This window comes from Corythoichthys intestinalis, chromosome 12, assembly GCF_030265065.1.
Source record: "Corythoichthys intestinalis isolate RoL2023-P3 chromosome 12, ASM3026506v1, whole genome shotgun sequence".
NCBI lineage: Eukaryota > Metazoa > Chordata > Actinopteri > Syngnathiformes > Syngnathidae > Corythoichthys > Corythoichthys intestinalis.
In genome coordinates, this window is record NC_080406.1 from 33,604,422 (window position 1) to 33,631,254 (window position 26,833).

General features: G+C 39.8%; 2 protein-coding genes across 7 annotated transcripts; one reads left to right on the forward strand and one right to left on the reverse strand.

Moving 5' to 3' along the window:
* Window positions 1-190: 190 nt before the first annotated feature.
* Window positions 191-13,151, reverse strand: LOC130927077 (serine/threonine-protein kinase Nek5). Of its 4 annotated transcripts, none has more exons than XM_057852599.1 (23): window positions 12,933-13,151; window positions 11,949-12,079; window positions 11,763-11,859; window positions 11,608-11,705; window positions 11,332-11,415; window positions 11,168-11,238; window positions 10,990-11,076; window positions 10,861-10,915; window positions 10,634-10,747; window positions 10,476-10,544; window positions 10,307-10,361; window positions 6,567-6,649; window positions 6,425-6,492; window positions 6,198-6,347; window positions 5,771-5,849; window positions 5,407-5,517; window positions 5,258-5,338; window positions 2,626-2,715; window positions 2,424-2,504; window positions 2,159-2,348; window positions 1,914-2,039; window positions 1,757-1,844; window positions 191-436 (listed from the first exon to the last, which is right to left on the reverse strand). In XM_057852599.1, exons 2-23 carry the CDS (start codon window positions 12,072-12,074, stop codon window positions 286-288), a joined length of 2,154 nt encoding a protein of 717 aa, XP_057708582.1. In that variant the 5' UTR covers window positions 12,075-12,079; window positions 12,933-13,151; the 3' UTR covers window positions 191-285. The 4 variants fall into 4 exon arrangements, with proteins under 4 accessions (XP_057708582.1, XP_057708584.1, XP_057708581.1 ...); XM_057852601.1 differs by lacking the exon at window positions 12,933-13,151 and adding an exon at window positions 12,628-12,761 and having other exon boundaries at window positions 11,332-11,394; XM_057852598.1 differs by lacking the exon at window positions 12,933-13,151 and adding an exon at window positions 12,628-12,761.
* dhrs12 (dehydrogenase/reductase (SDR family) member 12) lies at window positions 12,942-25,688 on the forward strand. Of its 3 annotated transcripts, XM_057852605.1 has the most exons (11): window positions 12,942-12,995; window positions 13,080-13,142; window positions 14,846-14,979; window positions 15,056-15,138; window positions 16,055-16,147; window positions 17,214-17,295; window positions 19,844-19,905; window positions 20,046-20,150; window positions 20,221-20,311; window positions 24,053-24,190; window positions 24,264-25,688. In XM_057852605.1, exons 2-11 carry the CDS (start codon window positions 13,081-13,083, stop codon window positions 24,374-24,376), a joined length of 963 nt encoding a protein of 320 aa, XP_057708588.1. In that variant the 5' UTR covers window positions 12,942-12,995; window position 13,080; the 3' UTR covers window positions 24,377-25,688. The 3 variants fall into 3 exon arrangements, with proteins under 3 accessions (XP_057708588.1, XP_057708587.1, XP_057708589.1); XM_057852604.1 differs by having other exon boundaries at window positions 12,995-13,142; XM_057852606.1 differs by lacking the exons at window positions 12,942-12,995; window positions 13,080-13,142 and adding an exon at window positions 13,149-13,320.
* Window positions 25,689-26,833: the final 1,145 nt, after the last annotated feature.

The window sequence follows — 26,833 nt, forward strand, 5'->3', positions numbered from 1 at the left end:
GAAAGAAATGTAGGTTTTGGTCTCAATTTATGGTTTCAGACAGGGGTAGGTGCCATTTAACTCATGGACTGCCTGTGACCCCTGCCAGTTCAAGTAGACTGACGCCGTCAAAGAGTTGGAAATGATTGTGTGTTCTCCCAATGGCACCTCAGTCAAAAACAAATCTGTATGTTCTGTATTAAATATATTTTAATGCAATCTTGTAGGCAGTGCAAACAGATAGATTGCGTCATCTTTTTCAGTTCAAATACTGCTTGTAGAAACAACACGAATACTGAATGAGTCTCAAACTGGGGATTCTCCAGGATGGCCGCCGTCCAACGCCACTGGTCCGGCGTTATTGTTAGCATCGTCGTCGTCATCGGCGACAACAAACAAATTCCTCATGGAGTCGGACGGCGGCGGCCTTAGCTCGTCGTCCGACTCTTCAAAGTTACTGAAAGACAAGAAAGCGGTAACTTAACTCTTTGGCTGGGTGCTCTCAATATAAATGTTCTTCTTTTACAAACTACGACAGCACATTCTCTGTGAATACTATACATATAACTCAGCTGGCCGTCAATAAGTTGACAGACGGTACTTGGAAAATTGTTAACATTTCAATGAACTTATTATCTTCAAATGACGGCAGTAGATGTCCAATCTAGAGATGTCCTGATCGCTCGGATCCGATCACGTCATTTTCAAAGTATCGGAATCGGCAAAAAAATATCGGACATGCCTTTTTTTAATATATATATATTTTTTAATTAAATCGTTTTCTAATTGTATTTAACGTTACAGACATAATATGTTACACTCATCCAGAGTCTTTAGTTTTGGCTTAAGGTAGGGTTATCAAATTTATCCTGATAATGGCAGTAATTAATTTTTAAAAATATGCATCACATTAAAATATTTAATGCAATTAATGCATGCGCTGCACAACCCGCTCACGCATTGTCGCGCTCAATCTGTAATGGCGCTGTTTTACCTATATAGAGAGCTAAGAGGCAGCGTAAAATGAGTAGAGTGAATTTTGGAAGCCTTTGGAGCCTTTTTTAAATTGGCTAAAGCCTTACAATCCCTTTCCCTATGATTAAAAATATCGTGGAAAGCAATGTGGGGAAGCAAGGTAGTAACTGATCTTTTTCTTAACACCCTGTGTTATTTCCCAACGCAGAGAAGATATATAAATTGGTAGCACTACGCACAGTTATGGTGGCACTTCCCATCATGCATTTGGGCATGGCTACAGTATCATTTACTGAAAGCTCAACAAATACACTAAATGGCAATATTTAGTCACAATATACAAAGTCACATTTGTCCTTTAAGAATTACAAGTCTTTCTATCCGTGGATCCCTCTCACAGAAAGAATTTTAATAATGTAAATGCCCTCTTGAGGATTTATTGTCATAATAAACAAATACACTACTTATGTACTGTATGTTGAATGTATATATTCGTCCGAGTTTTATTCTTTTTTTTTTAATGCATTGGCAAAATGTATATGATCGGGAAAAATTATCGGGAATGATTGGAATTGAATCAGGAGCAAGAAACATGATCGGAACAACCCTAGTCCAATCCATTTGAAATGGGAGGGTTGGCGAATGACTGAAAGTGTATTCGCTGCCACCCTCCCACTTCAAATGGATTTGACTTCAACTAGTGAAAAAGTCATTTCAATTCACAGCAGAGAGCCACATGATTGGACATCTATCACCGTCAAATCGAGTTAAAAATCCAATTCTTTACCATGTTTCAACTTACGTGTCGTCGTCATCCGACCTCGGTTCCAAGCGCCGATGGTCAGTCACCAAGTCCTCATCCTCTTCATCGTCGTCCTTCTCATCTGGGTCTGCGTGAAAGTGAGTCCAGTTCAAAGTTGGTGCTGGTAACTGCTGTCATGCTAATGCTGATTTGTAACCTGGGCTATGTGAGTCCACCGTGGAGGACGTGGCTTCGGCCTGGGCCAGGGCAGCCAGTAAGGACTTGGGGGGTTCTGGTACCCACTGTCGACGACCTCCCTCTTCTTTTTCCTCGTCTTCCTCACCTGAGCAGATCAACAACGTTCGTTCAAGCACATGAACTCATTATAAGCACAGTTTCCGATAGTTGCTTCACATCTGTATTGGATTATGTCCACAAATTTCAGATGAAAACAACTCTGACCTGGCTGAATGTCCATTGTCTCCCTGGAGTCCACGTCCAAGTGCACTAGAGCGTCCATCAGTGTCTTAGGTGGTCCCTGGCTCCACCCCCTCCTCGGTTTAGCCCAATCCCCGACCTCTTCCGCCTCTTTCACTTCGTCTTCCCCCTCTGAGGTGTCCTGGTCCAGACGGATCTCGAACATAATTCCCTTCTGTCAGGGAACAGTCATGGATTTGAGAGGCAAGATGGTCCAGCCCGTAGCGGAATTTGGTGTCCTTCAGGTCACCTGGTTGTTGTGTTTCTTATTCAGGTCTCTCCTCTGTTTTCTGTTATCCTCCCTGATTTTCCTCAAGGCTGCTTCTATGTCCTGCATAACACATGATATCTGTAAAGCTGACGTTGAGGGTAGAGTACATACTGTACATGCGTAAAAATGAACACCCCACTTCACTAATAAATGCTTTGATTTGAGTAATATTGGTTCTTACCTGCACAGGTTGAAACTGTTGTTCTTTGGGGTGTGTACTACAGGGCAGCGCTTCTTTGTCCAACACAAATGTGTCGCATTTGTGTGGCGGCTGATGAGCAAACACACACGATACATTAATGCACACAGAATACCCATGTGGGTACTATCGCAGGTTTGTTATATTTGTACTTTGTGCTTATTCCCCTATGACTGCTTCCCCCAAAATGTCAATAAGTGATAAAATGCGCACTCTTGTGTGTACATGTCACTGACTAAATATGCGCTACAACGCGCTCAACATTTGTTCAGAATCAGCTTCTCATCACTGGTTACATGCGGGTTGCTTTTCATTTATTTGCGCAGGTTCAGTGCTTTAAATAGTCTGGAAGCTGTGCGTATCCAGAATTGAAAGTACATTGTTCCACTAGAGCGAAACACGACGACATTGGCTAAAAGGTTGGGTTTATCCCGCCCATCGAACACTCTGCGTCTCTGGCGGTCTAAGCATAAGCGTTGATTAAGGGGGATCTGGGGGCATAGCACTCCCTGGTGGCCTAAAATGTCATTGCATAAGATTGACTTTTCAATATATGAATTTATTACTAACAGTTTGCCAGTAAAATGTTGTCTATAAAAGTTGTAAAGCAATAAAACAAAACAAAAAATGAATGAAATGAACAAAAAAATATCTTTATAATGGGTCAAAATTATTTTTCTAACAGATCATGTAACTAGCACCTTAGAGACGGTCATTTTCTCTGTTTAGCCCAAAAAAAACACCTGAGGACAGAAGAGGCAAGATGGATATACAGTGGGGCAAATAAGTATTTCGTCAACCACCACTGAGAGTAAGTATTGAGAGTAATTCCTGCAAGGCAGCACTGCATGGGGAGATCACCACCACATCATCCGCGTACATAAGATGGTTAATGACAGTGCTTCCTACAACACAACCAGTATTACACATATTGAGACGGCTGGACAAGTCATCCATGTAAACATTGATCAAATATTGTGAGGGAATTCCTCCCTGTCTCACACCATTACTGACTTTGAAGCAAGCAGAGACCAAGCTACCCCACTTAATGTGAACAAGTGGATTTGCATACCAGAAAGCTATAGACCCTACTCACCAACGTCACAGAATGACGTGTCGCTGTATCCGGCCACCATATTGTCCGTCAGTGTTTATCCATATTCTCAATGGTTTCAATTTGTCATGCAATTTATAGTGCAATTCATGGAAACCCCGGTGCTTTCAGATGCTGTAAACTCATTGGATGCGTTACATAAAAGGCGTTATCTGGAAAAGCTTCAGTCTATCCATTCGCCAGATCCATATTTGATGCCTAAATCGATATTTTTCGACCCGCTGTCTTCGCCCTCTCTGCCTGACATCTGCTACTCTGATATCTACAACTATCTTGTCCACACAAAATCAGCGAATTCTCACGAAAGTTTGAAAAACTTTAAGAGCAGCACTCTAAGCAACATTACCCCGTGTGACCCTTTACTTCCAATTTTCTAAAATGGCGACAATCAATTAAAAAAAAGTTGACTGCGATGGCCGACGCTTCAAGGATAGGTGGATATTGGACTATTTCTTCAATAAAACACGCAAGAACTGTGTCTGCCTCATTTGCAAAGAGACAGTCGCTGTTTTCAAAGAGTTCGATGTGACGCAATATTACCAAACAAGACACGCTGACATGTACGACAACATTACAGGGAAGATACGCAGCGAGAAATTATAGCAACTTGAAGCTAGTTTAATTTCACAGCAGCAGTATTTCGCAAGAGCCCGAGTGTCGAAAGAGAACGCCACAAAGACGAGATTGTTGAAACTATGAATTAAAGAAAATTATAAAGCAAATGTGACACACAGAAGGGCTTGCTAAAATTTGTTTAAATATATTGTTCTATGTAAATCAGCCAAGGTAGCCCCCCGCATTTTTACCACACCAAATCTGGCCCCCTTTGCGAAAGGTTTGGACACACCTGTTTAACTTCTTTCACTTGGTACCAGCTAAATATTATTCAAAAAATAATGATGGTGGAAAAAATAAGCATCTTGAATCTGAAACTGTATGTTGTCGGCGATTAGCCTCGCAATGATCTTAATTGTGTTTGTCAGCCCAAAACCCTCTAAATATTTATTAAATGCATCTTACCAGATATAAAATGACTACTACATAATCTGTAGTGATCGTTTGGTGCCCATTTTTGTCGTCGAATTACAGCAATCCATCTAGCTCTCGTCTCCGGGTCTCTCGGAATACGGTAGAACTTCAAGTCTCTCCGTCTATCTTCTCTGTTATTGCAACCAACCGCCACACACGCCTTCACCATTTTGATTATTAATGTTAACTAGCAGATAAACACGCCATAATAGGAGGAATTTACGTAGCGGTAATGCTTAAACCCGACGAGCTGACGGACAATATGGCGCGGAGACGTGGTTGTGACGTCATGTGAGTAGGGTCTATTGTAGTTGCTTGTGCTTGGAGGCTTGACTTCTGGCAGTCTAGTTTCTTTCCCTACCGAGCAGCTGGTGCTGCCAAGCCGCTCCACTGTTTCAAAACCCTCACCGAAGGACACACTTTGAACTCATTTGAAATATCTGCATCCCCCACTGGTGTGTGAGTGTGTACCTCTGCCTCAGCTCTCATCCTCATCTGTTGCATGTCCTGCTGATATTGCTGTCTGATGGCCTCTAGCTGCCTCAGGTACTCCTATACAAACATAAACACATTTATGGTGTCCTTGTTAGGTAGAACTCGTCCATTTTCATAGGTATTACCTGCTGGCCATCCTGTTTCCTGCATGCAAGTGTTTGTTCTTGTTCATGCAGTTGCACGTCTTGCCACGCTTCGGCTGGCCGGCAGCTCTCCGCCGTACTAGGACGTAGACCCTAACCAGATAGTAATTCCGCCCAGGGAATTGATTTAATTAACTCTTTCACTGCTATAGATGATGATAGAAGACAATAATGTGTATTTGCATCCTTCTGCTGTGAATTTAAATGTGTTTATCACTAGTAAACATCCAATCCAATTGAACTTGAAGGTTGGCCGTAAGCTGTCAGCCCTCCCAGTTCAAATAGATTGAATGTCTATCGTCGTTAATGGCAGCCAAATAGTTAAGGGATGAATGATGTTGCTCACCAGCTGTTTCTCTGCCCTCAGCTTGTATTGGCAAGCCTCTTGCCTCCTCTGGAGATACTCTTCACGAGCTGCTGCCACCCTTGAACGCAAACGAGTTACATGAGTAACCTTGAGGACATGCTTTTTTTGCCGTACTGTATAATAAGTTGCAATTGCAGTATCATTCCCGTTGTTAGCGTGTGTGCAAAAGCAACCTGGGACAGATAAATCCGGGCAAAACAAATGGAAGTACCCTGTCCGCCATTGCTGAGGTGTGCCACCTGCAGCACCCAGCCAATAGCAGCTAACGTTACTGTTTACATTGACTGATGCTGAGATGCTATAGGTGTGCAAACACCTCAGTAATGGCGGCCAACCACTTGAGGGCGACGTACACAAATCTCTACTCAGATTAGTCAATGTGTCTAGCCTAGTGTTGCCTACTCACAGTTGATAAGGTTCCACCGGAGGAGCGACATACTCTTCAAATGGCTCACAGGGAAGAAGAGGAGGATGAGGGGGAGGTGGTGGAGGAGGAGAGATGTCAACCCGTTGGAAGGCGTCCAACTGGACAAAGTATTGTCTGTACTGTCCAAGCCTTTATCACACACACAAAAAAAAAAATCGAACTTTGCTCAGAGTGGCAAAAAACTCAATTGGCGTATTTGAACTCACTTTTTGTCGGGCTCCTCCGCGGCGTCTCCTGCTGCAGGCTGAAAAGGTTGTACTGCTCGGCGGGAGGGCTGTTCTCACAAAATACATTAACTTCATATATTTCACAATGTAATTTTGCAGTGTTTGCCGTGTAAGTTATTACCGGGTAGTAAACAGGGCTGCACACTCGCCATTCTGGCTTGACAGCTAGTTTTTTCACAGGCGCTTTGCACTTCTTCTTTATCTCTACACAACATGACAACAGCTACATGAGTGTTATGCATGTGTTACTAATGCATGTGCTACAGCTATCTACCTACAGTATTATATTTAACATATTACCCGCTTCTAACATGTGTTACTTTTTGTCTTAAATTTGAGTTCATTTCTTTGTTTCGGCCACAACACAGCACCGAGACTGTGCTTATCAAAGTCCTAAATGATATTCGTCGGAATACCGATGCAGGCAAATCATCTGTTCTGCTACTATTGGATCTCAGCGCCGCATTTGACACGGTTGATCACAACATACTACTCAGCAGATTGGAACAGTGGGTAGGGCTTACTGACACTATTCTTCAGTGGTTCACATCCTATTTACATGATAGGGATTTCTTTGTGTCAATCGGAAATTATCAGTCAGAACGAACCAAATTCACTTGTGGAGTCCCTCAAGGGTCAATTCTTGGACCACTCTTATTTAACATCTATATGCTTCCGTTAGCTCAGATAATGGAACAGTATGACATCTCCTATCACGCCTATGCAGATGACACACAACTGTACATTTCTGTGTCCCCACATGATTATAGTCCCTTAGTCTCCCTGAGTAAATGCATTCATCAAATCAATGAATGGATGTGCCAGAATTTTCTCCAGTTAAATGTGGAGAAAACAGAGGTGATCATTTTTGGGCCAAAAAAGGAAAGGTCAAAGATAAGCAGCCAACTTAGCACAATGTCACTTACAGCTACAAATCAAGTCAGAAACCTTGGCGTAATTATTGACTCAGACCTAAAATTTGATAGCCATCTAAAGTCCGTCACTAAATCCGCTTATTACCACCTAAAAAATATAACCAGAATTAAGGGGCTTCTGACTCAACAAGACATGGAAAAACTTATGCATGCATTCGTTTTCAGCAGATTGGACTACTGCAACGGTATATTTACAGGTCTTGATAAAAAATCAGTCAGGAAGCTGCAGCTAGTACAGAATGCTGCAGCCAGAGTCCTCACAAATACAAGGAAGCTGGACCACATTACACCGGTTTTGAAATCGCTACACTGGCTTCCAGTGAGTCAAAGGATAGACTATAAAATACTACTGCTCGTCTACAAAACACTTAATGGCCTTGGACCAAAATACATGCTTGACTTGTTAGATTCCTATGAGACATCTAGACCCCTAAGGTCGTCTGGAACGGGTCTTCTGCATGTTCCAAGAACAAGAACCAAGCAGGGTGAGGCAGCATTTAGTTATTATGCTCCTCACCTCTGGAACAAGTTACCCGAACGTCTGAAGTATGCTCAAACTGTTAGCTCCTTTAAATCAGGGCTAAAAACGCTTTTGTTTGGCACTGCATATCCATAACTGTCTATATATTTCAATCTACCTGCCTTCTATTCCTCTTGTGCTTATCTCCATTGCTGATTTCAATGATTATTAGTAGTAGTAATTTTTGCTTTATTTCTATTTTTGTTTTATTTTTATTTATTTATTTTTATTCTGTGATTAAATGCGATCTTTTGTCTTGGTTTTTACGTTGTGTTGATTTAAATGTGATTTTTATGGTTTTCATGTGATGTAAAGCACTTTGAATTGCCTTGTGTTGAATTGTGCTATATAAATAAATTTGCCTTGCCTTGCCTTGCCTTTGTTACACTTGTTCTTTGTATGTATCACATCTGTTACATAACTATATTGAACGTGTGTGGTACAAGAGTTGAATGTGTCACACTAATCCAATTTATGTGATTCAGTTTTTGTTGTCTTTGTGTTGTGTGTTACATACGACATAAACAAGTTTGTCTCACAAGTGTCTCGTGTGTTACATTTAAAAAACATTAAATGTGATGCAAATACGAGTTACATTTCTTTGAGTTACAGTGCCCTCCATAATTATTGGCACCCCTGGTTAAGATGTGTTTTTTAGCTTCTAATATTTTTTTAATTCAAATAATATGGGACCTTAATGGAAAAAAAGAGAAAAATCCAACCTTCAATACAAGTGCATTTATTCAGTGGGGAAAAAATCCCACATAGAGAAATAATTATTTGACATCAAAATGAATGAATGAATTATTAGCACCCCTTGTGTTAATACTTTGTATGACGCCCTTTTGCCAACAAAACAAGGTCTGGCGACTGAGATGGCCATGGGAGGAGCTTGATTTTGTGTCTGGTGAACCATTTCTGTGTAGATTTGGCCATATGTTTAGGGTCATTGTCTTGCTGAAAGACTCAGTGACGATCCATCTTCAGCTTTCGGGCAGAGGGCAACAGATTTTGATTTAACATGTCCTGGTATTTCAATGCATTCATGATGCCATGCACCCTAACAAGGTTCTCAGGGCCTTTGGAAGCAAAACAGACCCACAGCATCACTGACCCACCCCCTTACTTCACAGTGGGTATGAGGTGCTTTTCAGCATGCGCATCTTTCGTGGCACGCCAGACCCACTAAGCTTTGATTCCAAAAAGCTCAATCTTGGTCTCATCTGACCAAAGCACACGGTCCCAACAAAATCAAAATCTGTTGCCCTCTGCCCGAAAGCTGAAGATGGGTCGTCACTTGGTCTTTCAGCAAGACAATGACCCTAAACATATGGCCAAATCTACACAGAAATGGTTCACCAGACACAAAATCAAGTTTGTGAAACATTATAGAAGATTAGGTGCTGTTTTGTTGGCCGAAGGGGGTTGTACAAAGTATTAACACCAGGGGTGCTAATAATTGTGACCCACATTATTTGATGTCAAATAATTATTTCTTTATGTGGGATTTTTTCCCCCACTGAATAAATGCACTTGTATTGAAGGTTGGATTTTTCTCATTTTTTCCATTAAGGTCCCATATTCTTTGAATTAAAAAAAATATTAGAAGCTAAAAAACACATCTTAACCAGGGGTGCCAATAATTATGGAGGGCACTGTATATGAATGTGTAATTGTAGTTGTTTTTAATGTCTTGTGTTTTTTAGCATGTGTTACATCGAATTAACATGCACTACACATGTTTAAATAAATATAGTATTACATTAAACATGTTACATGTGTTAACATATCCTTTCCATGTTTGCTTCAGTTGTGCATTGTGTGTATTCTAATTATTTCACATTTGGGTCTCGCGTTACATTTGTCTAAATGTGTGATCCATATGAGCCATCTGTTCAACTTGTTGATTTTCACAGAATGTTTTGAATGCTTTTTCTGTTACATTTAATACCGTAAACTTTTCTTGCAAGGATGTTACATGTGTAGTTTTGAAGTGTCATGTACAGGGGTTGGACAAAATAATGGAAACACCTAACATTTCGGCATCATAATCATTGAACATAATTGTTAAAGAACGGCATGAACATTCTAATGAAATTGAGCATCTCGTATGCCCGGCACAATCCCCAGACCTCAACATTATTGAGCATTTATGGTCAGTTTTAGAGATTCAATTAAGACGTCGATTTCCACCGCCATCGTTTCTAAATGAGTTAGAGGGTATTTCTAACTGAAGAATGGCTTAAAATTCCATTGGAAACAATTCACAAGTTGCGTGAATCAATACCTCGGAGAATTGAGGATGTAATTGCCGCAAAAGGCGGACCTACACCATATTAAATTAGTTTTTGTTCATTTTTTAAGGTGTTTCCAATATTTTGTCCAACTCCTGTAGGTGGGTGTTACCTGTTGTCGGTTTATATGCGTGAGCAGGCGGTGTGCTGTGCTTGTGACTACTCTCCTGCATACACACAATAAACACACACATAGTATAATATCTTCTTTTTGGATGTAAAAATTGTTTTAGCTGCTTGTAAACGATTCAAATAATGAGTCGTCCAAGAAAAAGTTGTACCGGAGCATGTTTGTTGAGGAAAGGACGCTGGAGGACGGAGCTGACTGAAGGACGATCGCGAGGGTTCACCTGACCACAACACAAGTTCACTAAAAGGACAATTATGTGTCGCAAGCATGCTCTGAGAAATAGCGCGTAACACAAATTTTATTTATGACCTTGAAGAGATGTGTGATGAGCTGTCGAAGGTCATAAGAGTAACGAGATGGCACGGGGTTGTAGCGCCCCCTGCAGATCTTACTGACCAGCTGACTCAGGCTGCTGCCTTCAAACTGGACAATATGTCTAATGTAAGTCTAATGTGTTTTACATTTGTTGATTAAGTATGTGTGTTACAAGAGTGATATTTGCTGAGCCTCTGTGTTACATATTGTAATTATCTTACTGGATGTCTGAGAGTGCAGAGTTCATAGAGGACACAGCCCAAAGACCAGATGTCCCTGCACAAACAAAAAGGCACAACGTACACCACCTTATCATCATATTTTGTTGAGCTAGTTGTGTGTGTTCGTACGTTTTGTTGTTGTAGGGGCGGTTTTCACAGATCTCTGGAGAGAGGTAGAGTGGGGTCCCCACACAGGTCTTGGCCAGCTCCAGAGTGCTACATGCACACAAAGATGCACATACATGTTGTGTGATGTTCAGTCCACTGTGTCAGTGTGTTTGTGTCTATGTGGGTGGCACCAACTTACTGAGTCAAAATCCTTGCGATGCCAAAGTCGCCCAATTTAATTTTGACATCTCGCTCCGTTAGGAAAATGTTCTACAACACAAAGTAGTCGTGTGTCTTGCAATACTGTGACTGCATTTCAATATGGAGTTTCTGCTTGGTATTGTTCTGTTGATGTCACAGTACCTGACTTTTAATGTCTCTGTGCAAAATTTTCTTGTCGTGAATGTGTTTAAGGCCCAGGCAAATCTGAACAAACCAAGCCAGGATCTGATTAAAAAAAAAAAACATGATAATGAATGAAAAATAAGTCAAATAGGAAATCAAATCAGACAATTCTCATAAGAAATAATGCAAAGTGAATTCACTAAAACTTTTACCGACTGAACAGGCAATCTATTTATATTTTGATTGGAGACATTATTTTGTATGAGCTTGAATGAAGTGTCTGCATGTCATTACCTGCTGCTCAGTGAAGAAGACTCCTTTCTGCATGTTGATCTTCATCATCAGATCTCCTCCGTCGCAATACTCCATCACGATGCACAGGCTGCCCCTGTCTAAATGCATGATACACGTACATAGACTGGAACACAACCTCACTCGCTCACACACACCTTGAAAGGAGCGGATGAAGGCTACAATGTTGGCATGTTCCAGGTTGGACAGGAGTGCCACTTCCTTCTTCGCCGCTTCCTTCTCCCTGCTTGACATCTTCACGCATACATGAAATCAAAATGGACAGAAATGAAATTTAATGGTATGTAGAAATGTCAGCATGTGTGTATCGCTGGGATACTGACCTTTGCGAGGTTGATCATTTTGACCACACACGGCGCGTCATCACGATTAGCGGCCTTGGGTCGCACCAGGTAGGCCTTCCCAAATGCACCCTCTCCGATCGGACGCACGACGTCATAGTCGTCCATCCCGGCTAAAGGACAAAAAAGGACGTCATTGTTGGTCAAGTTGCAACAGCTGGATTTGCATGTGGATTGTGATGATACTCTGCTACATGGACCCAAGTTACATTTACTGAACTAACTTGTTAAGTGTAGTTGTAATGCAACATACTTTTTTACTTTTATTATGTTACACTGGGCTTCATTCCTATTGTAGCATATTGTTGCCACACAGTAAAACTAATAAAAGTTTTTGGTGTCTGCCTGCCTGTCTAGCAAGCTATCCTTGTCTCAAATTCTGATAATGTATCGTGTTATCAGTTCATTTGTGGTCATATTCAAGGCATGAGATTGAGGTTTAAATGGATAAAATGAAAAACCTAATATTATTTGCATTAAAAAAAAGAAATAATTGTTGACCAAAACCAAATTTAACGAGAATATAACGAGAGCCGGTGAGAGGAGTGCGTTACCATGGCGACAGGTACACTCGCCTAGCTATCACGCTAACGTAATTCGTCCGCTTCTCTGGCATTAAACTTCGGTTTCACGCTGTTTCACGCCGTAAAATTTAGCGTACCTTTCTTTAAAATTAATGTCTCATGAGCCTGCTGACAAGCCGTTTATCCGCCACGTGAAACTTCAAAAGCGACAAGACGAGTAGTAAAACAGGTAGTGGCGTAGAGCAATGTATGCTGGGACTTGTAGTTTTAAAGTAGTTTTTAAAACTTTTAGTCAGTTCCGGTCTTCCAAGAACAATTATTACGTTCAAAATATGCCAAAAATGTTATCGTTAAAAAATTAAATTCTTTTCCAGTGGGTCACTTTGAGCCGAAATTCAGTGCAAGTCACAAGTGTTTCATGCCCAAATGAGTCCCGTAGTACCGTTCCAAGATGGCGGCAGATGTACGCATAACTATCGTTGCTCATCCTTCCGCGCGAAAACCAGTAATTCCTCGTCATTCTCTCGAAACATACATACTTATGATAGCGCAAAATTTGAAGTATATTTGTTTACGAATCCCCATCTAGCATGAAGTGGACAGTTCCTCTACGGTCCTCAGAGAGACGCTGTGAGCGACCACGGGTACAAAGGTGAACTTCCGGTTCCCGACTGTCACTACATAACCTGATTGAGTTGGACTTTACGAAACGTAAACATTTGATGTTGTGGTAATTCCTACGAGTGTTAGAGGTTGTCACTTTTGGGGATAAACATGTCAATGTACAGGAACGCAGTGTGGTTTATGAAAGGACTACAAGAATATACCAAGTAAGTTAAAATAAATACACTTTGTAACGGCTCGATTAGGTTACAAGTGGGGACCAGAGAGGGTGGGGTACTTCAGTATTTCTGTCACGTCTCTCTAGAACTGTGGTACTTTACATTATTCATACGGTCTCAGATAAATGGTTTGCACTTATCTTGACAATTCTGCTTGTCTAGATATTGCTCAGTGAACAATATGGACGAAATCCTTTGGCGGATTGGCAGAAACTTGCTGTCTACCTGTACACTGTGCCAATTGTTCATGTTTATATATAAGAACTATTGATATAATTGCGCAATGATTTTTTGGGGTGATATCAGGTTAACGTAAAGTAGAACACTATTAGCCAACAAAAAGAATACGCGGACTATAACTTTTTAACTGTTTTATCCAAAGAAAAATAATATTCAGGTTTTAAAAAAACATAGATCAATAAACCGTTTTTTTAAATGAACGAACTATTAGTGTTATTAGTTTTTTGTCTAAGAGCTGTCTGTTGTTTTTCTCGTATGCACAATATAAAAACAAATCAAAATCAAATTAAAAATGCTTTTAGCATTTTGATCATCATATTTATTAAGGAAAATAAAAAGCCCCCAAAATGTTGCTATGCATCTGTTCTTAGATAGCAGACCGACATTGAATAAACGTTGATTTTCCATCAAAATCCCCAGTATGGTTGACATCGAAATTTTGGACGTCGTGATGTTGAAACAACATTGTTCTATGGCATGTCAGGCTATGGTTGGATTAACATTGTTTTATGGTTCATAAACTATGGGAATGGCTTGACTCAGTGGTAGAGTAGTTGTCCCCCAACCCAGAAGATGTGGGCTCGATTCTCTGCCCTGATGAACTTGCCTAAGTATCCTTGAGCAAGATACTGGTGCTGTGTCACGATGTAGTGTAAAGCGCCTTGAAAGGTGGACAAGCACTATACAAGTTTAACACCATTTACCAACTAATGTTGACAAATAGTTGATTTATGATTGACCGGGAAATATGATCGAAAAGTCATTGAATTATGGATGAGCGGGCGTTTTGGTCGAAAACCTAACATTGACTCAGCGTTGTTCCAATATTATTAATCATCGAAATGACGTTTAGGGTTTGTAAGGATTTCAACATTGAAACAAAAATATTTGAGGGTACAAAAGTGACGATGATTCAACGATATAAGATCGACAGCGCAATGTTGATCCAACATCTTTTCTACGGCGGTCTGCTATCTGAGTTGTATGTTTAATTTTTGTTTCTCCCAGTTTTTTTTGTTTGTTTGTTTGTTTTTTGTTTTTTTTCCCCAGATTTAAAAAAATGGAGGAAGTTTGTTGGGGGGGAAAAAACATTTTTGCACGTTAAATTTTTTTCCATAGCTGCAGATTTGAGTCTTTTTTAATCCGTACCTTTTTAAGATTTTTAATTTTTAAAAAATGCTTTTAAATTGTCTTGACAAAAAAATTAATTAAAAAAAAGAAGAAAAACATGCTTAAGACACTATATGAACGTTGTTATGTGAACTCTAAACAGGAGCGGCTACGAAGCGGCCGCCAAGAGTTTTGTAGCGTCTGATCTGGATGTGAACGTAAGTGGCCGCTCTTTCTTGATCACGGGCGCCAACAGCGGCCTGGGCAAAGCCACCGCGCAGGAAATCGCTAACAGGGGTGCGTGACAACACTCGATGCCTTGTGTCCTTTTCGCACTTGAGTGTTACTTAAGGCCTATTTCGTCAATTTTCAGGGGGAGTTGTGCACATGGTGTGTCGTAACAAGGGCAGAGCAGAAGCTGCCAAGGAGGAAATTGTGGAGCTCAGTAAGAACCAGGTGAGACACGTGTGTTCATTTACCACTTTAGTGGCAACATTTATTGACTTTCATCTAGGAGTGGGAACCACTTGATACCTCACGATACGATATGGTTTGCGATACAAAGCTCACAATAACGATGATCCGACGATATGGCGATACAACGATTATCGATATATTGGTCATGAAATCATTGTAGGATATTCTAAAAACAACCAATAAACAGAAAAACAAGCTTTTGCTGTGAATTGGAATGAGTTTTATCACTAGTAGACGTCCAATCCATTTGAAGTGAGAGAGTGGCAGCGAATGAACGAATGTTCATGTTCATTCGCTGCCATCCCTCCCACTTCAAACGGATTGAACGTCTATGGCCGTCAGTGGCGGCCAATCCCAGGTAATGAGGTAATTTTGGGCCATTGATTGAAGGTCATTTACCTGTTGATTTTCAGTTACTTCCTGTTGATTTTGGGGTATTTTATGGGTCACTTGTTTATTTTGTGTTACAAAACAGGAAGTGACCTGGGAATCACCCAAATGAATAGGCAGTGACTCAAACTCAGCCGGAAATGACCTGGAAATGCCCTAAAATGAACAGCAAGTGACCTGTAAATGCCCTAAAAATCGGACAGAATGACTGTGAATGCTCTGGTTTCAAATCAACGAACGTTCCCAGTCTAAATTGATTGGGTGTCGAGCACAGTCAATGAAGCCTTAGAGTTAACTGAGACGCTATTATGGTGGAAGATTTTGGTAGCAATTTGTTGGTTCCTTTTTTTTTTTTTTTTTTTTTTTTTTTTTTTTTAAAGACATTGACACCTTTTTAAAATGATATCTCGATTCTTGCAGGAGCATATCGATAACCTTTTGGGATACAAAGTATCACGATATATGACCATTTTGATATTTTGTCACATCCCTACTTTCATCACAGAATGTTCACGTCCACATCGTCGACATGTCCAGCGCAAAACAAGTGTGGGAGTTTGCGCAAAGTTTCTCCCAGAGTAATGACCTTCATGTGCTGGTAAGAGTCTTGTGTGTGTGTTTACTGTCTGATTTTATTAGTGACTAGTTGACTAGTTGACAAGCAAGAAAACTCGCCAATTAATACATTAAATAAAAACTTTAAAATGCAAAAAATGTTTTGTCTATTTACCAGCTCTTTTAGCCCAAACGTTCAGGACAAGTTGTTTATTTTAATTCTATTGATGTAACAAAAACTGACAGAATAAAGGTAAACAATTGAAAGAAAGAAATTCCTGATACGTTTGCCAGTATTTACCCAAACTTTTTGTCCCTGCCCCCTCCTACGTGTATGTGTGGGGGCATTTCTCTCATATGCTGCTCAGCCTGTTTACAAAGAGGCAGAAGTGCAAAGACCAAAGCCCCTTTCAGACTTATATCCCGCTAAATTCCCGTGTAATGTGACGCAGGATTTGCCCGTGTAATGGCTTTCAGACATGGGACGATTTACCGTGAATTCCCTGGGTTGGACACTTTCAGACTTGGCCCGTGTTGGCGGATTTTATAACTCTAAAATTACGTCATTTTTGGTCGGCATCAGCAACAAAATAAACCACACATTTCCAAAGATGGACGATGGGCTGGCTCTACCTCGGTTCTAAGATTCAGTAGCAGATTAATTTCGTTAGGTTTCCAGTTTATTTTGCTATCTTTTCAGTATGCCATGTTGATAATTGCCATGTTTGTTTACCGCTTTTCATCTTACTGCGACGAAAGAGGAAATGACAATCGGTCCGCCATGATATTTACGTCATCAGTCTTTGCAAGGCGACCGGGGAATTCATGCATGCCGCGTCCTGGTGAAGTCCCGGACAGTATACTAGGATGTGACCCGGTTGATGTCCGTGTCATCTCCGTGTCAGTTGACCCAGGAAATTGCTTTCAGACATAAGGGCTACCTGGAGTTAACCAGAGTTCAGCGTCGAAAGGGGCTCAAGATGCATGATGCTGCGTTTAACCGACTAGTAAAATACAAAATGTTTAATTATGAGTAGGCAATTAAACGACTAGTCGCACACATCCCCAGTGTTTACTTTCTACTATAGCTGTGTCCTTGATGTCACCAGATCAACAATGCAGGCTGTATGGTCAATCAGCGCGAACTGACAGAAGAAGGTTTAGAGAAGAACTTTGCTACCAATACCCTCGGTGAGTAAAACACTAGTTGCAATTGACAAGGACTTAGTGAATTGTTAGAGGAGGTAAAAATACATTATAAAATTGTCTTTGATTTTTACTTTAAAAATAAAAAATGTATATATAGTAGGGATGTCCCGATCCAGGTTTTTGCACTTCCGATCCGATACTGACCGATACCGGCCTATCTGAGCATGTGTTGAAGTTTAAAGTTATTTAGCCTCCTTACTTAGTTGTCAGACTCATGTTGAAAAAGGTTTTAGTACTCTTGATAACAACTAGCCAGCTGAATTAGGTGAGTTTGAATAACACACAACGGTTGGTAACAAGAAACTGACCTGTTTATTTAGTGACAAACACAAAACATTATAAATAACAAACAGAAATGGCATAGTCAGTCAGTAAAACGTGCAAATAATATTGTAAACTGTCTTAAAAAAGCAAAACACACAAATAACCTCTGTGGAAAATCCCACAACCCCCCAAGCTATCAGATGCTTTTAATGTTTCGTGCATTAGTTACAAAAATTGTATAAAAAGTCTCTCAGGTTTAAATAAATGACTTTCAGTATCAAGTTAACATTCTAAAACAGTAAATAAAATACTCAAGTCCCCATTCTGTATCAGCAGCTTTAAGCTACATTCAATTCATTTAATTTTGCGAATCAACTGTTAAAGTTGTTAAAATTGCTCCCGTTATTCCACATTTTCCCTTCTGTCTACTTTCGACATGTGAAAGTTTTAAAACTGTTTTGAAGATAGATTCAAGTCATGATTTTGCCGATTGAGTATTTTAGATAAAAAGTTAATTAGGTTCGCTTGGAAGGTTCACAACAGCCTACTAGGGAAGTCTCCTGCTTTAAGATGGTGGCTGTTTACTAACGCAACTAGTTTTCAATAGTTCAATGTTGCATCTAGTTCTATATACATATGATATCTATTATCTACAGTAAAACGATGTTGACGTAGTTTGTAGCGGCTGTCAGCAGCAGTCAGGTATTCTTGTTTTTTATCCAGCGGCATGAGTTGAGCTAAAGCCGTGAGTTGAGCATTGGCATTACCCGGGGTCTGTGACAAGCATGATGTTTACTCTCGGGAGGCAATGCTGTCCGTTTCTCATTGCGTCCCGAAGACCGCGCTGTGTATTAGCTCCGCTTTACTTGACATATTTCAATAATCGAAATTTGGATGTTTGTGAATCGTTCTTGAATCTTCCACGGCCGAATCGCTCAAGGATGTAATGACGGCTGGGCAAGTTGTACCGTGGTTCTAAGTGTTGGATGGTGCGTCTTTACTCACGAGAGATAATGGCTCGTCATCCAGAATGAATTCTTCGGCAATGACTCTTGTTATTCCCTGGGCTTTGGGACTGTCCCAGTGTCAGTTTGTCACGCATAGCAAAAGCTTCTGCCACTGTTAGTTGTGTAGGACTTTTCTTTTTGTCTTCCGTTTTCTTATCATACTTCTTATATTGTTTGTGGTGGTATTTCGCTAAATGCTTGATTAGGTTGGTTGTATTAAAACTTCTTACAGCTTTACCACCACGCTTGACTTTATTGTGGCATATGTTGCACTCTGCCTCTTCGTCTTTGTCGTCCTTTAAGGTGAAATGATCCCACACAGCTGACATTTTTACTGATAAAGTCTCTCGGTAAATTGGGAGACAGTAATGTAAATGCAGTGTGTTGAAGGTGTGCTGAAAAATGCGGATGGGATTTTAGGGAAACCGAAGCAAAAACTGGAACGGATTATGTAAATCGGTGCGCTGGAAAACCCGGAACGGACCAGACTTAAAAAAAAAAAAAAAAAGACTGGATCGGAAGTCTGGATCGGAATTTTTCCGTGTTGGCCGATCCGATACGCATTTTTTTGCCCATATCAACGTCCGATCCGATCCAAATATCGGATCGGGACATCTCTAATATATACATTCTAAGTATTAAAGTTAAATAATCTGAAAGTTTTTTTTTCTCAAGTTTTAAATTTATATTTTTAAAAAAGGTGCCAACCAATTATTTTGCAGGAAAATGTTAATCAGCACTGTGAAAGGTTTTACATATTTTTGCCAGAAAGTAAATGATTATAGTAATATTAACTTTAATATTACTATACTGTATTAAGTTAATAATAACTTTAAAAATGTTTCATCTAAGATTTTTAATTCTTCAGTGTACATGTTTTTTTTTTAAATTGGAAAGTTCTGGGCTAAAATACTTTCACAAATTATTACATATTAGTTGGGTAAGTTAAATTACAATAAATACAGTTGAGCAAAACAGGGTGAAACAAACAATCCATTGATCAATTCCCTGTAGCTTTTGAAACCAAGGGGGGAAAAAATTGGCAAATGCATAATATCCAAAATTTCACAAGTGTTTGTACTTGTACATTTGTGCAGTGAAATTAATACTAAGTTTATTTGTTAAAAAAAGTGCCATAAGATTTCTTTTTTGTTGACATTTAATTGTTTCTGTGTGACTCTCACAGCACCCACTATTTCAAGTCCGCACGTGCTATTTTTGCCAATAATAAAGTGCTATAACATTTACCTTGATTTCAGGCACGTACATCCTCACCACTGCACTTATACCAGCTTTGAAGAAGGCAAAGGATCCCCGAGTGGTTCGTGTGCCATCTCAAGTTTCACTTTCCACAAACACACTCATAACACCTTTTTATAATCTTTCCCCACCCATTCAATTAATGTGTTTCCCTTGAACCCCCCAAAATTTGTTTCACTGATAGGGTCACTGTCTTGACAGGTGACGGTGTCGTCGGGTGGCATGTTAACGCAGAAACTCAACGTGGACGACCTGCAGTTTGAGAAGGGAGCCTTTGACGGCACCATGGCCTACGCTCAGAACAAAGTTGGCGACACACAAAAAATAACAAGTCTAGGGTTCAGGCTGACATTTTTGTGTTGTTGTGTTTGCGCAGAGGCAGCAGGTCATACTGACCGAGAGATGGGCCACACAGAACAAAGATATCCACTTTTCCTCCATGCATCCGGGATGGGCCGACACACCGGGTACATACAAAACCAACACGGAGCAAACAAATGTGATTTAAAAAAAATTATTTTGATATAAAAAAAAAAAAAAAGACTAGCAAAAAGAAATTATAAATCAAGTAACTCACTGTTGTAGCAACATTTGCATGTAGTTATTTTCAGATGTCAGTAGCATGACCTGGTTTTCTTTGAAAATTCAGCCCCAAAGATAATCTGGTATTGGTATGAAATGTTGCAGACCTATCTATCACGACCTAACCTCTTTTTAAAAAAAAAAAAAAATTTAAAAAGTCTCAAGGAGCCACCCCCAAAAACATACAGGAATTCTGGCATTTTAATTTGGATTGTCCATTTTAGGGTCATTTTGGCTGTTTATGCAAAACGATCAATTTCTTTAAAAAATCAGCCCTTGAAGCCACTTACAGTTTGAAAAGATGAGATGAAATTTGGTATAGATGTCTACCATGAATAGACCTACTAAAAAGTGTTCCGGGCCATGCCCAAAATGACACAAGAATTCTGCTATTTTTATTGCAAGTTCCATTTCTAGGTCATTTAACAGCTTCCAGTGATCTATCAATTTCTTTAAAACAATCACCGAAAACCATTTTCTTTAAGTAACATGAAATTTGGTAAGCAAATTAATCTAGAGCAGATCCTAAAAAAATCTTCAAAGGCACGGTGCGTAATTAAATACCTGGGAGTCTGTATACCTAAAAACCTAGATGATATGTATAGGCAAAATTTTGTTCCCCTTACAGGTCATATTAAAGCTGACTTGAACCGATGGGCCATCTTGCCAATGAATCTATATAAAAGGATTGAATTAATAAAAATGATTATACTCCATAGGTTACTGTACCTCTTTCTGGCTCTCCCAGTTGAGGTGAACGCTAAACAATTTACCGAATGGAATAATCTCTAATTTTATTTGGAACCATCGGAGACCTAGAATGAAGTATGCTACACTTCAGTTGACTAAAAGAGACGGAGGCATAGCTTTACCATGCTTTGAAAATTATTATAAAGCTGCACAATTTAGAACGTTGATTGCATGGTGTGACCCCGCGTACGATGCTCGGTCGAAAGAAATGGACCAACCACAAACTCACATTCCTATCTCATCTTCTCTGGGGAATAAGGTATTACTGGCTTTTTGTTTAGATAAAGTTTCTACTTGGACTAGAGTGCCACTATACAGGTCCTTCTAAAAAAAAAAAAAAAAAAAAGCATATTGTGATAAAGTTCATTATTTTCTGTAATGTGCTGATTAACATTAGACTTTCATATATTTTAGATTCATTACATTCAACCGAAGTAGTTCAAGCCTTTTATTGTTTTAATATTGATGATTCTGGCAAAAAAGTCAAGAAAAAACAAAAATCCCTATCTCAAAAAATTAGCATGTTTCATCCAACCAATACAAAAAAGTGTTTTTAATACAAAAAAACCTTCAATTCAACCTTCAATTATATCAGCTATGCACTCAATACTTGGTGCAGAAATGACTGCTTCAATGCGGCGTGGCATGGAGGCAATCAGCCTGTGGCACTGCTGAGGTGTTATGAAGGCCTAGGATGCTTCGATAGCAGCCTTAAGCTCATCCACAGTGTTGGGTCTGGTGTCTCTCAACTTCCTCTTCACAATATCCCACAGATTCTCTATGGGGTTCAGGTCAGGAGAGTTGGCAGGCCAATTGAGCGCAGTAATGCCATGGTCAGTAAACCATTTACCAGTGGTTTTGGCACTGTGAGCAGGTGCCAGGTTGTGCTGAGAAATGAAATCTTAATCTCCATAAAGCTTTTCAGCAGATGGAAGCATGAAGTGCTCCAAAATCTCCTGATAGCTAGCTGCAGTGACCCTGCCCTTGATAAAACACAGTAGACCAACAGCAGCAGCTGACATGGTACCCCAGACCATCACTGACTGTGGGTACTTGACTCTGGACTTCAGGCATTTTGGCATTTCCTTCTCCCCAGTCTTCTTCCAAACTGTGGCACCTTGATTTCCGAATGACATGCAAAATTTTGCTTTCAACTGAAAAAAGTACCACTAAGCAACAGTCCAGTGCTGCTTCTCTGTAGCCCAGGTCAGGCGCTTCTGCCGCTGTTTCAGGTTCAAAAGTGGCTTAACCTGGGGAATGTGGCACCTGTAGCCCATTTCCAGCACACGCCTGTGCACGGTGGCTCTGGATGTTTCTACTCCAGACTCAGTCCACTGTTTCTGCAGGTCCCCCAAGGTCTGGAATCGGCCCTTCTCCACAATCTTTCTCAGGGTGCGGTCACCTCTTCTGGTGACTTCCCACTGAGGTGCCTTGATACAGCACTCTGGGAACAGCCTATTCCCTCAGAAATGTCTTTGTGTCTTAGCCTCTTGCTTGAGGGTGTCAATGATGGCCTTCTGGACAGCTGTCAGGTCGGCAGTCTTGCCCATGTTTGTGGTTTTGAGTAATGAACCAGGCTGGGAGTTTTTAAAAGCCTCAGGAATCTTTCGCAGGTGTTTTGAGTTAATTCGTTGATTCAGATGATTAGGTTAGTAGCTTCTTTAGAGTACCTTTTCATGATATGCACATTTTTTTAGATAGGGTTTTTTGGTTTTTCTTGACTTTTTTGCCAAAATCATCAATTTTAAAACAATAAAAGGCTTGAACTACTTCAGTTGTGTGTAATGAATCTAAAATATATATGAAAGTCTAATGTTTATCAGTACATTACAGAAAATAATGAACTTTATCACAATAGGCTAATTTTTTGAGAAGGACTGATATCTTTGTGGATGCTTCAAGAGGCACACTCACTAAAAAACTAATCTCTAAAACATATTTAGCCTTACACAGGATGAAAAACCTCACCACTACATACATCAAGCTCAGATGGGAGAGGGAGGCGGGAATAGAACTTTCCATTGAGGTCTGGTTAAACATATGTAAAACAGCGGCAACTACATCTAGCTCTGATTTATGGCGTGAATTCACATGGAAGAATACTATGCGTTTTTTTTTATTTTTTTTTTACACCAAGAATAAAGGAACTCCAAAGCAAAAACTCTGAATATGGTAAATGTTGGCGGAAATGTGGAATTTCATCCGTGGGCCACTTCCATATCTTCTGGGAGTGTCCCAAGATCTCCTCTTTTTGGAGACATGTACTGTAGCGATGGTTTCTGAGAAGATTTTGTGTTCAAAATTACAAGTTTTAATATGTTTTATTTGCGTAATATCCCAAATGGATTTACAAAACGAGACAGGTACCTCCTACAGATATTGCAAACTGCAAGCAAGAAAACGATAACTCGAAAGTGGTTAAAAGAAACACCACCTACTGTCACGGAATGGATGGACATAATACACGAGATTTACATTATGGAGTGAATGACTTTTTCCTTAAGAAACTCAGCTGAAAAATGTGAAAGATACTAGGAGAAATGGAAACTTTTTCTAACTTATGGATGTGATTCCTCTGTTCGTATACTACAGACAAGCCCTGGATGGCTTTTTTTTTTTTTTCCCATTTTTATTTCATCTGTGTCAGTCATTTTGTTATGTTTGATGTTCTACACTGGTACTGCTGAAAACAAAAAACGTAATAAAAACAGTTTAAAAATAAATAAATAAAAGACACGGTGCTATGTTGGTCATTAGCAGTCATTTTATGGTCATTTTGCTAATTTTGGTCTGCAAAACCTAACAAGTTCATTACTAATCGCAGCTTTGTTACCAAATTAAATAATTTGTGTAATCTTTCTTCTTCTGGGTTGTAGCTGTGCAGTCGTCCATGCCATCTTTCCACGCCAAGATGCAGAACAAACTCCGCACGGAGGCCATGGGTGCAGACACGGTTGTGTGGCTGGCTGTATCCGAGGCCGCTGCCAAGCAGCCCAGCGGTCTGTTCTTTCAAGGTGTGAAAACAAACTATTTTTAAAAATGGATTCTGGGAGGGAAAAAACATTTAAATCCAGTCATTCCTTTCAGATCGGCACGCTGTGGCCACGCACCTCCCACTTGCCTGGTCCAAGTCCACCACACAGGACCAAGACAAGCTCCTTGCGACACTCCACGAATTGGCGCTAAAGTTCAAACCTTGAGGGTTTTTAAAAAAATATTTTTTGAACACTCCTCAATCAATGTTTACAATATATATTGTGCTAATTATAATGAACAAATGGGAGATGGTATTATTAAATAATCTATTTGCAAACTGCAGCACTCTTATGATATAAACAATTATTTTTTTGTTGCTGATTTGCTGTCATTGAGCTGAATGTACTTTTATACTTATTAAATATATTGTACTTGTAAATGTTGACCAATGTAAAGGAAATGAAACTAACCATGCCCAAGTTCATAGAGATTCTTGTCAGTTCCATGCAAGCTGTTCCAAAAACCATATTTTATTCCTATAAATTACAAATATGTTCCATTGATTTGCTGGTATCCACCCTCAAAAATGTGTCAAACTGGTCATGAGATTTTTTGTTTACTGATTCTCTAAAATGTTTGCTCACTGATTTCAAATTGATCAGTTTTTTTCTCTGTTTGCTTTAGTTTTGATTCAATTGGCATTTTGATATTCTAATATCATGTTGTATTTTATACACATTCTTGATATGTTTTCACCTGATCCCAGTTTAACTTTGACCTTTGCATATTTACATTTTCTCCAATGTTGTCCAAGTGAGCTTGTCATAGTTGACTGATTTTCACATATTTGAAAACTTGGGCAGCAGTGCAGTGCAGCATATCACATAACCTATTGTTGTTTCCTGTGTCTGCAGTTGTCTAAAACAGCATAACTGACATGATTTTACAACACAGTTACTTTTGGGCTATTTTCTCTCACTCTATCATCTACTAAAGCATACTACACACTAGGCCTGTCGTGAAAATTATCGCACACTAAAATTTGTTATCTCAAACTATTGCGATATGCGATATTATTCCCCCCCCCCCCCCCCCCCAATTTTTTTTTCTAACCAATTTACAATAACAAAGTGGGAATACAGTATATTAATAGATCAAGTACACCCATTTATGCGATAAATGTTTACTCTTAAATTCAAAAATACTTTTTAAGAAATCACAACTAAAAATAGACCATGCCTCTTAAGTAAAAGACAACAATATTAATACCACACAGAAACATAGAATAAATGTGTTTTTCAAGAAAAAAATTAAAATTCCTCTTAATAACTCAAGCATTTATGCCAATGAAAACTTTTCCCCTAATAGGTTCTGCTATGGTTTTCCATAGGGATGCAACGATGCAGTTAGCTCACGGTTCGGTACGATTTTCGATACGGGGGACACGATTTTCGATTTGATTCAATACATTTAATGCTCTGGACAAAAAAAAAAAAAAAAGTTTTTTGTTTCGTTTTTTTTTTTTTTTTTTTTTTTTCCCCTAACGAGCAAAAATTAAATTACCATAATATAAATATGCGTTTTAGTGCATAATATTTATGTGCTTGCTTCTTACTGATCTGAAGAAATTTTGTATAAAAGTGCTGAGAACAATCTTTACTGTTTGTAAAGTGAGGCGGGGCCTCTGTTGATTGCTATAGCTCTCTTAGCAGCTAGGTTTACTACATGAGCAAAACATCCTATTAGTGGTCCGAATCCATCTGTGTCACGTACTGAATTAACAATATTTGCAGCATTATCTATAGTCACTGGTATGGATTGATTTGGCCTGCTTAGCTTCCATTCAGTCATGGCGGTTTATAATTCATCGATGTAGTATATGGACTACGTGTCCCATAATCACTCTGGACTCACGAAGCCAATGGCATGGGACCCAGCACATCTAGTTTGCTATTTCATGATATCTAGTGTGTGCGTGCATTAAAAAAGTTGGCAAACGCCACAGAAGTCACGTCTGCTCATTACTGCACAACACTAGCATGTGACAATCGACTTTCATAAACAGGACGAGTTTAATGCACAGCGCTCTTAATTTGCCACTCAATGTTCATCATGTCCATTCAGCTGTCCGTTGTCAAAGCGAGGTTGTTCGTAGCAGCCAAATCGGTAACAATGAAGCGCACGCAACAGTGATGTTGTTTTGTTCATGTGATGCGGGAGTGAGACAGACGGTTTACAGAGAGCGACAGGTTGAGGTGTTGTTAGCACCGTGTGTTAATAAAAACAAAAGTTGTCAGCACGTTGTGTGTTTGATATCATTGCCAGAAAAACACACTTAATAGGACACCTTGCAGCTTCCTTTTTAATGCTGTCCTTATAATAATTATCTGCTGCATCATAAATCACTTTGTGACTTTCCACCTCCATGATGAGACGTTCTTCGTCCATGTTCGCTGGTGTTTAAACCTTTAATAAGACACTGGGCTGTTGACTCCAAGCCTGGGTCCGCCAATTTTGACGGATGCGTCTCCAGCAAAAATAGAAAATCGCCTAAACCATTCAGCGGGCTCCGGCACGGCGGAGATGGTCCACAGTCAATCCGGAGCACTGACGCGGCCAGTATAGGTTGAACAATAGGATATAATGGGAACGGATTGGCTCCGGCGCTATATTTTTGCCAG